The sequence below is a fragment of the Epinephelus fuscoguttatus genome, linkage group LG21, assembly GCF_011397635.1.
Source record: "Epinephelus fuscoguttatus linkage group LG21, E.fuscoguttatus.final_Chr_v1".
Lineage (NCBI taxonomy): Eukaryota > Metazoa > Chordata > Actinopteri > Perciformes > Serranidae > Epinephelus > Epinephelus fuscoguttatus.
In genome coordinates this window covers 5,341,504-5,354,602 of record NC_064772.1, presented here as the reverse complement: position 1 = coordinate 5,354,602, position 13,099 = coordinate 5,341,504, and the positions used below count along the sequence as shown (strand labels likewise).

The 13,099-nt window shown below is 38.9% G+C and overlaps 1 protein-coding gene across 1 annotated transcript in view; it reads left to right on the top strand.

Annotated features, from left to right (window-relative positions):
- The window catches only part of LOC125882271 (LYR motif-containing protein 4B), a 31,953-nt gene extending 19,493 nt beyond the window's left edge, over window positions 1–12,460 (top strand). The window contains exons 2-3 of the mRNA XM_049566054.1: window positions 12,208–12,328; window positions 12,431–12,460. Of these exons, the coding sequence (XP_049422011.1) occupies window positions 12,208–12,328; window positions 12,431–12,460 (151 nt within the window). The remainder of the gene's footprint in view (window positions 1–12,207; window positions 12,329–12,430) is intronic.
- The last annotated feature ends 639 nt before the right edge of the window (window positions 12,461–13,099 follow it).

Genomic DNA, 13,099 nt, shown 5'->3' with positions numbered 1-13,099 from the left:
CAGTGATCAACAATCCAATATCATTGATGCAAAGTGAAAACATCAGTCCACATTGTCATCTTCAGGACGCTTTTATTTTTTAATTCTGTATCACGGTCAAACGGCAGCAGGCAAATGGCAAACAGCCAAGAGAAAGACAATGAGAATAATGTTATTTACAAATACAAAAAGCAGTGTGGTAATATTTTGGATAATGGAGAAAATACAGGTCAACAGACAAATCACATGCTGCATGTAAACAACGACGTTATCAGATAACACGATGTACCTGCCTGGACGGCATCTTACTCCCCTAACTTCTCACTACAGCAACATATGTGTTTTGATAATGTTCGGCTGAAAAACGTGCATGTAGGCTGAAATTCAAACTTGTTGTTCTGTCAGGGGATGCAGTGTCTTAAACCAACAGAAAGTAAGACAAATAATAATGCCACATGTAATCTGTTAAACTATGAGTAGAGAACATAGAAGTCCACTAGCTGCTAGGCTAATTTATGCAATCTAAACGTGTAAGCCAATAATGGGTTATTAGCGAAAACAAGTGTTTTTTCTCTGAACCTCGACAGTTACTACTGAGCTGAATTTGATACCTTTATTTAGGTGTGCACAATATTGGATTTTTTTGGTTATATCCCATATGCGAATATATATATAACGACTAATTTGGCAGATAACCAATACCGATATCGATATATTCACTTTTTTCCCCAGTTTATTTTAGTGATCATCAAATCTCTTCTGTAGTGGAGTTAACATCACATTAAACATGCATACTCTGGATGGAGACATGAAATAAAATGCTTTTCAATGTAATATTCATTCAATGTGCAAAATAAGAAAACAGTTTTGGTATTGCATTTTAAAAAGGTCTCAGAAAGGTCTTATTATTTACAGTATGTGTTAAAAGGTATCAAAGAAAGGGGTGGCAGCTTCTTCTGTAACAGATTGTTTTAAATGATCAGATAATATTGTGTCATATCAGTTGCAGGCCCCTGAATCACATCGAATCAAAATCGTATCGTGGCAGACTTTGTAATAATGTCAAATATCGTATTGTTGACCAGAGAATCGATATAATATTGTATTGTGATGAAACCAGTGATTTACACCCCTAATAAACAGTGAATATCAAAGATGTGTTCGAGGTCATTAAGAAGCAACCCAATTACCAGGGTTCAACCATGGATACACATATGTACGTTATTATGTAGCGAATGCCGTTTCAACAACACTGGTGAACTTGTGGTTAGGTTTACGTAAAACCACTTAATTATGGTTAGGAAAAAATCATGTTTTAGCTAAATGTAAATGTAAGTGCTCTTTATTTATACAGCCCTTTACAACAACCCTTTCGGTGAACCAAAGTGCTTTACAATAGGTGCAAAAGAAGCAATAAATAAAACAATTAAAAATAAATAGAGGCAATAACAACAATAAAAAAAAAAAACAATAAAAGCAATAGGAGCAATAAAATACAATAAAATAAAGTAGAACAGAGTAAAAGTAAAAGAGTCACCACACTACTGGGTATTAAAAGCCATCCTAAATAAATATGTCTTCAGTCTAGATTTGAAAAGGCCCAGGTCAGAAATGAGACGCATTTCAACAGAGAGCTTATTCCAAAGCCTGGGAGCAGCGATGGAAAAGGCTTGATCACCCCAGTGTTTGTATTTTTGACCTGGGCACTTCCAGCAAAAGCTGGTTTGACGATCTTAGCGCTCTACCAGGTTCCCAAACAGTTAAAAGCTCAGTTAAGTACACTGGGGCGAGACCATGAAGAGCTTTAAAAACAAACATTAAAATTTTAAAATCAATCCTGTACTGGACGGGAAGCCAGTGAAGGGATTTAAGAACAGGAGTGATGTGCTCTCGTCTGTTAGTGCTGGTTAAAAGACGGGCCGCAGCATTTTGCACCAGCTGGAGGCGACCAAGAGAAGCCTGGGAGACACCAACATAGAGAGCATTACAGTAATCCAGTCTAGAGCTTATAAGAGCATGGATGGCCATTTCAAGGTTGCGGTGACTTAAAAACATTTTAACTTTGGCCAGGAGACGAAGCTGGAAAAAACTAGTTCGGACAACACTGTTAATTTGTTTGTCGAATTTAAGGTCTGAGTCAAGAAACACTCCCAGATTTCTGACATTTTGACTGAGTGTTGGAAACAAGGTTCCAAAGCCAGCCGTCCCTGTTTCCCCAAACATGATGCACTCTGTTTTACCATCATTAAGGTGAAGAAAATTCTGGGCCAACCACTGCTTAATTTCAGCCACACAGGAAAGCAAAGAACTCTGCGCACTTTGACTGTTTGGCTTCACTGGCAGATAAATTTGCAGATCATCTGCATAACAGTGAAAGGAGAGGTTGTTCCTGGCTATAATTGACCCAAGAGGCAACATATACAAAGAAAAAAGAATAGGGCCAAGAATAGACCCCTGTGGGACCCCACAGGAGAGAGGAGCACTGTGGTGGTTCACCGTGTCAAAGGCAGCTGAGAGGTCAAGTAACACTAACACAACCGGAGATTTGGTATCCACTGCCCGTGCAATATCGTTATGTACTTTTAACAGCGCAGACTCAGTGCCGCGATGAGACCTAAACCCAGACTGGAACTTCTCAAGGACTGAGTTGTTTTCCAGAAATGACTGTAATTGATTAAAAACAACTTTTTCTAAAACCTTGGAAAGAAAGGGCAAATGGGAAACAGGTCTAAAATTTGACATCACTGAGGGGTCAAGATTAGGCTTTTTAAGAAGGGGCCTGACCACAGCATGTTTAAAGGAGGCTGGGACAGTTCCTAGTCCAAGACAACTGTTAATAAGAAAAAGTAGACTAGGCCCCACAGTGTTAAAAACCATTTTCAGCACCTTGGGAGGGACAGTATCCACTGGGCAATTTGTAGGCTTTAAGGATTTAACAATGTTACTTAGAAAGGAGAGAGAAACCATGTCAAACTGGTTGAACACAGCAGAGTGAGTAGGAGCAACAAGCAAGTCCTTATTAAGATTCAAGTTACAACATTTACTGATGTCTTGTCTGACAGACTCCACTTTGTCAACAAAATAGCAAAGAAACTTCTCACAAGTGGCGATTGAGACATCAGTCAGAGCAGAGGTGCATGGGTTCACAGCAGCATTGATTGTGTTAAATAAAACCCTGGGACAATGATTGCTGCTAGAAATAATGTTAGCTAAAAAACCTGCTTGTGGTGGAACAATCAACTGAAAATGCAGCAATGTCTCTGTAAAAAGCAACCGGCTTTTGTGGCACAGTCCCAGCTGGAAACACTGCAATGGGTTGCTAAAAACACCCACATTAAAACACAGGGATTCCCTAAAATAAGAACTAGTTATGTTGTTTGTTGGCCTCAAACGGTGATCTGCTGCTTGGCAGGCACCTCGCCTCTGTATTACATCGACCATCCCCTCCATCTTCAGATGACAAAGTCAGCTTATATACTTTGTCACTTTAGAAACATTGAAATGATTCATATAAACATACAAATGTAACATACGCATGGCTTCCAGTAACGTGGAATGCCAACATTTTCCTCTGGCGACTGGGGTATTAGACGAAACAGTGTTTTCCTTTATCAATTTATCCACCAGACAGCACTGTCAGATCTATTTTTTTCTTTGTAAAATGTTGTGCTCAGAGCACATGCATGTCTATCAGTAAAGCATCATAGTATCATCAAAATGTACCCAACATTTATTAACATATACTAACATGTAGCATGCTAACATGTAGCACATTTGTTATTGGAATTTAATGCTTAATATGATGATTACTAAAAGTATGAGCTGAACCTGTGCATGCTGTGTTTTAATTCCTTTTGAATTTCAATAGAAATATTTGTGGTTTACTTACTGGCTTTTTCTGAAGCCTTCAACCACATCTCAGGGTCTTCCTCTGTGGATGTTGCTTACTAAGATCACTAAGCATGCTTTTGAATTGCAGGCTAAACTTACAAACTGAATTATAAAGGTAAAACTCTACTTTAATCCTCTATTTAGCAATTAGGAGCAGTACTTGAATAAATGGTTTACTATAATGTAGTTGGAAGCAGTGATTACTTGATAATCAATTCATTGTTTAAGTGAGGACTCTTTTACATTTTTCAGGCCAAGGCCCCCTTAGCTGTAATAGAGACGGAGCAGGGACCCCCTACTACATATATGTATAAAATTGAGTTGCACTTGAGCAGTGCCAGCCGCAGCATACAAAGCATAGGCAGCATAGGCGTATGCTAAGGCCGCCATCATCCATTAGGGGGCACCACAAAATGTTTATCTATAACTATTTTTTACTAACATTATTACTGCTATATTTTGAAATATTACACAAGGCAACAACAACGTAACTACATAACAAAGCCTACTAAATAATAGAGAGGCCTTTTTTTCCGGGTTCCCCCCCAGCCCCCAGCCCCCAGCCCCCCTCCCCATCTCGTTACACTTTACCTTCTCTCTGGGGCAGATGGGCAAGTTATCCGACGTCACGTGAATCCTGAAATGCGCTGTATCGTTATAATGTAAAAAAAAAAAAACAAAACAAAACAACAAAAGCTCTCTGGTGCCCAATCAACTACCACTACATTACTGAGAGGAGTGTATGTGGAACGAAAGAACGTGAAGTCAGCAGAAGGAGAGCGAGTTATCGTTACCTCTAAGCAGCCGGTGGACGCAACAAACAGTTCACAGAGTTCACTTTGACAATCTAACAGGTAACAACACATTAGCTCAGAGTTTAAGGGGTGTAACTGGTGGTAGATGTGGTTTATTATGTGTAAATATGCCAAATTGTGGTTGTATGGGTTGTTGTTGACGGTTGGGCAAATCTAGCTGCTAATGTAGTCTGTCACTTGTTGCCACAGCAACAGTAAACATTCACGTAAGGGTTAATGAGCTGTAAATAGAGATGCAGAATCAAGCTATTTTGTAAATACACATTAGATATGTTATATTTTAGCACAAAATATATGATTTTACCAGTTAGTAAACCTATAGAAAATCATTAGTTTAATTTGCAAAATTTACCATTAAATTTATAGGCCACACACAGAAAGACGACAGTGACCATAGACTGACTTGAATAGAGCACATAACCAGTACTGTTACTATCTGCATAAAGTCAATAAATTGATATTTATATATTATTTTTGGGTCTTAAATTATGTTCTTTGAGGTCTTAAAAAGGTCTTAAAAAGCATTAAATTTTACTTTTAAAATGGTGCAAGAACCCTGAACAAGCAACCAGGGCTATAGAAACAAGCCCAGCTAGCAAGTGTGCCTAATAAGCAGACCTGGCAACCCTGCCTACTAGTTTCGAAAGACTGCCGACAGTTACCTTTCTGGCTTCTACGTGAAATCACATGATGTGGAGCCGCTTTGTCATAGGATAAGGGAGAATGCAATGCCAGATCAGCACTTGGGGGTGCTTGAGACAACTACTTTACTGTCTATGACAACTACGAGAGTTTGTTTGCAATGCAGCTCATGAAATAATGCTGGAAAATTGTTTCATTTAGAAATTGGAGATGTGAATCGAGATCACAATATTCTTACGATTTATTGTGCAGTCCTAATAATTAGAAGTGAAAAATACATCACATGTAAACTCTATTTATTGTGTATAGAAATGCATTGATTTTCCTTGAAACTTTCTCACCTGGATGGTCATAAAACAAACACCATGCAGCCTCCTTAAACATTCAAACTGACTTTGTGAAACTTTGAGTCTCGGCTCTTGTTGTTGCCCTCAGTCTGTCATCATGTGTGACATCTTGTCCAGAGGAGACACTGAGCTGCTGGACATGCAGCAGGCAGTCACCTCCTCCCTGCCTGTTGATCATTTTTCCAGCACTTTCTAATCTCTTTGTTGTTCAGTCTTTTTGTTTTGCTCATTAGTGGCGGGGCTCGTTACGCTGAGTCCATTAGCTGAGGGGATTTGTGTATGAGTCAGTTTGATGGAGGAGCCTAAAGGCCTCGTCTGCGGCCCTGCTGAGCCTCAGAAAAACAGAAGGAGATGGACGTTTCAATGACAAACTCTGAGCTGCCTTGTCTCCTTCAGCTGCGCCAATGTCGTCTTCTTGTTCTTCTTCTTCTTCTTCTTCTTCTTCTTCTTCTTCTTCTTCTTCATTTCCCCTTTTTTAAAACTGCTGAAGACCCAAATCATTATTTCTTCTCTACTTTTTTGTTTTTTGTCCTTTTGATTTAATCCTTTCTCCCTTGTGTCTTTGGTTTCTTTAAAGGAGACCGATTATGCTTCAGGGTCATATTGATATAAATATGTAATATTGGGGTCTACTGGAATAGATTAATAGATTTTATATATATATATATATATATATATATATATATATAATATAATATAATATAATATAATATAATATGTGTGTGTGTGTGTGTGTATATATATATATATATATATATATATGTATATATGTATATATATATATATATATATGTATATATATATATATATATATATATATATATGTGTGTGTGTGTGTTACCTCCTTCCCTCTTTAGTTCCTCCATCCTAATTTTCATTCATTCCTTTCCTTTCTGTCCTTCCTTTCTTCTTTCTCTGCCTCCTTTATTCTTACCAGTCTTCCTACCTTACCATCCCATTCTTGCCCATGCTTTAACCATCATGTAGCCCACATTTCCTTATTTTCTCCCCGTGTTCCTATTTCTATTCCTTTATTCTCTTTATTCCCTTTCATCTTTCCTTTTCACTTCTTCCCTCTCATCTTCATCACTCTTCCTATCCCTCCTTCATTTATACAATTCTTCCTTCCTTAATTCCTTAGTTTCCTTTCCTCATTTTGTCTTCTTTTTAGTCCTCCTTTCTTCTTCTCAACTCTCTTTAGTTTCTTCATCCTTGCTCTTTTCTCTCATTCCCTCCCTTCACCTCCTCCATCCCCATCCCTTCCTCTGTCTCACCTTCACACCATCCTAAACCTGTTTCCGCATCACTCTGCTGTCATGTCCTTGCTACGCTCCACGTATTTAACCGCAGCATGTAAATCAGATCCATCACACTTTTATTGGTTCTGTCTTAAATCCTAAATGAGCTGGAGACAAGGAGACAGACGGAGGAGATGAATGGGTTTGCTGGGCAGCGCCGTAACTTCCTCAAGGTCGATGCTGTAGTTTCCCCCACATCAGAGGAGCTGCCAGCTGTAATGAGGCCCGAGTCTATCAGGAAAAAGAGCTGGAAATTAAACCAATAATCATTTTCACTTCAGCATCTCCTGCCAGGAAATGCCTTCAGTTTGTCTCTTTTGATTTACTTCCTTGTGTGGAGTTTGGTGTTGTGTACTCAAGTTTCCTTGAAACAGTTAAGTAATCTGGGGTAACTACAGTCATAAAAAATCTGGAAAAGTCATGGAATTTCACAATCATATTTTCCAGGCCTGGAAAAGCCATGGAATAAATAAAAAACAAAATTGAAAGTTTTGAAAAAGTCATGGACCTTTGTTGTATGTTATGAAATTTTCTGCAGCTGTTGATGTAATGCAACTCTAATGAGCGTCGATGTGCGAGGCTTTGTTTTCCATCATGCACGTTTTTCCATTTTCTCTCTCTGCATTTTGTTTCTCCCTATCATGTATGCCCATTAACTGAATTTACGTTGGAATTGGATATGTTTGAAAAACGCTAGGCAAGTGGGGGAAGAAATTGAAAAGAAAATTGTTATGGGTCCTGGAAAGTCATGGAAAAGTTTTCAAATGTTATCCATCAAAATGTGTGGGAACCCTGGTAAACTGACCCTATGTGTAGGGAGAATGGAGATGTTGTTCATTGCTAAACCCACTATTAAAGCCACCAACTTAATCCGATAAATTGTCAATCAATCAATCAATAGTTTATTTGTTACAACTCCAGTGATATTTGATTCATCAGCTCTTTTAACTTGTGCTCTGTCACGTAGTTCTTTTTTGCATCTTCTTACATTGACGGCTGCTGATTTATAATTGTCCATGTTTTCGGATGGTTCTGGTAATCCATGGTTTCTAGTTGTGGAACTGTCCACACATCACGACCAAAACAAGAAGGCCGTATGGTCGCTCCTCCCACACACAGACTGTGCTGCACTGCAGCAACCTCTGAATAGTGTATAGCGGTGATCCACAGCAGGAACAGGACAGCACCTCACATTCCCACTGTCACACCAGTCTTTGTTTACCATAAAGTACACACCTCATCGCCATATAGAAAGTCACCTGGTTGAATGGCACTGTCCAGGATTTAGCCAAGTTTTAGTGAATCAAATGATATTACAGTTCCTGATATCCCACTCAAAACTGATGTGGCATGGAGGTCATCCAGGTTATTTTCTAACACCTGTATAATGGCTAGCAGGATGCTAGTTCAGCTGATGTTCATCTCTATCTTTCTTCGATGTTTACTAGGGCTGTACCTGATTTACAGTTATGTCAGTCAAATCAGATTCAGTTTTTTAATACTCTTCTAGGTTTTGTTTTTGTTTTTTCCATACAATGCTATAAAGTTTGAATGGGGTTCACCAGGATGTTCAGTGTGACAGCGGCATTCATATTGTGTAATAAACAAGCCAACAGTAGCGACAACAGATTGGAAATGTCAGTTTTTGCCGGCACAAGATATCAAACAATAGCCAGAGATTGTGTCATATTAAGTATCCTTTGGTGTTTTCCTACAATATTTCAATATTTGGCATGTTGGAGACGGACTGCAGGCCCAGCGTCTGCTGATCTGTGCTCTGTTTTTTTCTCTGATAACTGAAAACCTCCTGAATATTTAGCTCTTTACTTGGAGCCAAATTACCCACAGAGGTCTCTTCCTCTACCAAACAAGTAAACGATTAAAACTAGTAAAAACACTGAATAAAGCTTTTTCACCTTTAAAAAAAAAAAAAAAAAAAAAAAATCCCAGTGTTGCTCTTCACTGAGGGGCTGCTAGCTACAGTTGCTGACAAGAAAATATCAATGTCCCTATCTGGAGCCAGTGTTTGGTTTGTCCGTTCTAGGCTACTGTAGAAACATGGTGGTACAATATGGCAATCTCCATAGACGAGGATCTGCTACCTATGTAGATATAAACAGCTGATTCTAAGGCAACAAAAAAAACAATCATTCTTATTTTCAGGTGATTATACACTAAAGAAAACATACTTATTATATATTTCTACCAATATATCCCGCTACATCCTACACACTGGACCTTTACACACCTCCCTCTTCCTTCCACTCCTTTGTTTCATGTCTTTTTATATTATCCCTGTCATTTCTGATTATTGTACGTGTTGTATGTTGTACTCTCCTGTTGAGAGTGACTGGATGTCGAGGTATAAAGTGGAGACGTAATTATGTTTCAGAGAGAAGACGAAGCTGTAGCAGCTTTGAAGAAATATATCAAAGAACATCACAGACCCACACACACACACTTTATTAGAGTATCATATAGAAAGACACACTCTGGGTGAACATTGTGTATTGATCAGAGCCTCTTCTGGCTGTTCTTGCATTGTGTTAGTGTTATTTGGTCGAAGCAGCATAGTGTGGAGTCCTGCTGACCTCCAGCTGCTTCATCTTTTCGGTTTCTGTCTTCAAGCTGAGTCACAACGTGAAACTCTTGTAAAATGGGTGTCTGACAACCTCCATTTTAAATGTCAATGTTATAATGTGATAATTGTGTTTTTTATATCACATAGTTCAACCATTTATTAGAGCATATTCTCACCTGACTCACAGGTCATGTTGGAAACTTGCTGTGTAGTGGAAAACTGGTTTAGTACAGCTGGTTCAAACTGGTCCAGTTTGCAAAGATTTAAGCAGGGCTTGACAATAATGGTTGGGAGGTTGTCATTGTTTACCCTTTGAGAAACTGGCAACCAATTTTTTGTCGCAACCACTTCTGACATATAAAAGGTAGGGACAGCAACCGTCAAAGTTTGCACCCCAAAATAGGCATTAATAATGTTTGCCTACGTGCCAGTGACAGCCGTAGCTAGAGGCATCATTTTTTTGGGTTGTCACGCCACAAAACAACTCTTCCCTCCATCCATTCAAGGATTGGTAATGTAACAACTGGGCATAGCGTTATTACAGTTGTATGGGCTAAGCAAGACAGTTTAACTTTGCCAGTCTCTCTCTCTCTCTCTCTCTCTCTCTCTCTCTCTCTCTCTCTCTCTCTCTCTCTCTCTCTCTCTCTCTCTCTCTCTCTCTCTCTCTATATCTATATCTATATCGCCGCATCCTCGCCAGCTGTATGCCATTTGTCATCAAAGGTCCCCGCCACACACCTTACGCACACAGCACCGTAACACCTGGGACCTGCCGCACTGGGATTTGTAGTTCATTGTCCCAAGGCATTGCACAACATACATAACAATAATAACATAGCTGCAACCTCAGGTTCGTAACCAGCTCTGCATAGACCACAAAGAAAAAAAAAGAAAGAAAGAAAGACCCAGACCGTGACCGTAACAGTAGTGACTTTTGAAGGGGATCAAAACAGAGAAACTCATCCAATAATTGATTCGAAGGTAGAGAGGGAATGGAAGGAAACAAAGATTTAATGCAATGTCTAATTTGAAAATAACAGAAGAGATGAGAAGGTGGGAGGGGAGACTCACTTGATAAGTCTCCAAAGCTACGAAAAATACCATCCCTATACAGGTCTTTAAAAACTTTCAGGCCTTTTTCATGCCATACAGAGAAGATGGAGTCTGTAAATGTGGGTTGGATTAAATGATTCCTCAGTAAAGGGTCAAGGGAAGATGCTGGGGTGAGTCTAAAGTGCTTCCGGAATTGGTACCAGAATTTGAGAGTGGAAGTTACACCTTAGTCGTTTGTAAAGCCAGAGAGTTTGGTTGGAATGGAAGAGGTAATCGCTAGAAGTGAAGATGAAACACAAGACTGTGCCTCTAACTTAGACCATGGCAGATCTGTTGATTTAAACCAGAACAAAATTCTGTGAATGTGTGCTGTTACAGTTAGAAATTTGGGTTTGCAGGAAGCAAAAGAAAAAGTATGGTGTCTTACTCCATCGATCGCTAAACCAGAAGTCCGAGACTGATATCTTTGACTGGCTATTGTTTTTCCCTTCGTGGGAATGGTGCCCCACGACGTGATTTAGTGTTAATTAAGTCACATTATTTAACATAATTAATAATTATTATTAATAGATATTTATTATTTGCCATTTTTATACTCTGTTACGAGGTCAGGCCCGTGTTAAGGCTTAGTCCCAACAATGGTCGCCATGTGAGACATAGTACTGTAATAGATTTCCTAGAAAAAACAGAATAGCTAGATCATTTATTCTTTTTGCCTCAGAAAGCTGAAGTTTCAGTCTTCCATGTCATCAAGTTGTAAGCTCATAAAGACGTCATTGCACCACATTACGAGTGGTGCAAAACTGCACAAAAGATGTGGTGGCGCCATAGGAATAAATTAACACCTTTTCATTCTGCTCATAAAAATGAGCATATCTCAAAAACAGAATTATGTACAAAGTTCAGATAACTTATTAAGTGTTAGGAAATATTTTATGTGTCTACATCTAAAAATCTTTTGGATCAACATATTCTGCGTTTTTATTTTGTAAAATCTGATGAAATGATGATTTATTTATTTTATTTTTTTATAACAGTTTCATCAATTGTTGTTTACTTACTTGCATAACTTTTTAGATCAGGTTGCAGAGGTTTTAGGGATATGAAGCACCTCTTCAAGTGGACCCAGCTGTGGGTAGGCATGCCATGCCCGGGTACTGTCCTCAGTGTTCACATTAATTGAACAAACTGGGCTTTGGGGTTGAGTCTGTCCAGCTCCAGGCCCCTGATGTGAAATCCTCCAGAGTCTCTACTGACACATCAGTGACTCCACTTGTTGCCATTTGTTTCCATATCAGTTGTTGTTGTTTGTTTTGCTGCCTTGAGCTTTTGTTTTCATCTCATCTGCACTAATTTTCTCTGTGATGTTTCTCACCTCTGATGTTGTTCAGGTTTCTGTGTTGTTTGGTTTGTTGCTGCATGTTTGCTTTTATAAACCCCTCCGAGGGTTTTTGTGTCTCCACTGCACATATTTGTTGTTTTTATTATCTCCTGTCTTCTTTTCTCTACCACCCACTATTGTTTGTTTTCTCACTATAAAGGATTGAATCAAACTAAAGTGTGTGTCTGCGTGGGTGTCTCTTTGTGGGGGTTTTTTGCAGGACCTATGCACTGCGGCGGGTGCGTGATGCCTTCAGGGCCAACAAGAAAGTGGAGGATCCAAAAACTGTGGAGAGACTGATGCTGGAGGGACAGCAGACACTGGCACTGATACAGAGACAGGTAAAAAACACACACGCACAAACACAGCCTCCCATCAGATCTCTTCTGCATTTATATCTTTACAGATAAATTTTATATTTCTGCAAATATTCTGACTGACAGTTGACTCTGAAGATTGAGTCCAAACTTTAACGATCAGATTTACATACTACTGACAGGAGACAGTCAGAATGATATAACTGATGGCAGAGCTGTTATATTTATGCTGCACATTTCTTAAAGAAAAGATAAAACTGTGAGTAGATCAAAAAGAAACCAACCATGAGGAAAAAGATGTAAAAAGACCGAATGAGATCCTGATGATGGCGCTGGATGAAGAGTCAGAGGATCAGCAGAGTTATTACAATTCATCTTGAAGGGAACATGATTTTCTGAACCATATTTCATCACAATCCTTCCAATAGATGTTGAGATGTTTCAGTCTGGATGAAAGAGGTAGCTCAATAGATCAGTATTAGCATCCATAAAACCAGGGTTGGAAATGCAGGGAGTGGCGTGGAGCTTAGATTCTTTGAAAGCCTCATGTGAGAAATTTAGGAGGAACTTGGTGTTGCTGTTTTATTTTGTATGAATGTATATTTTGCTGTATATTTAGCTTCCTAGTGTAAGTAATAGGCTAATAGTGAAACACTCATCAACATGTATTGTATGTTTGTTTGCACAGAACAGTTTCTGATAACTTGTGTCTTATAATGCTTTATATAATATATAAATATTAAATAATGCTTACATATGCTTTTTTTCCTGCTGTGGCCGTTCATGCCTGAGGGC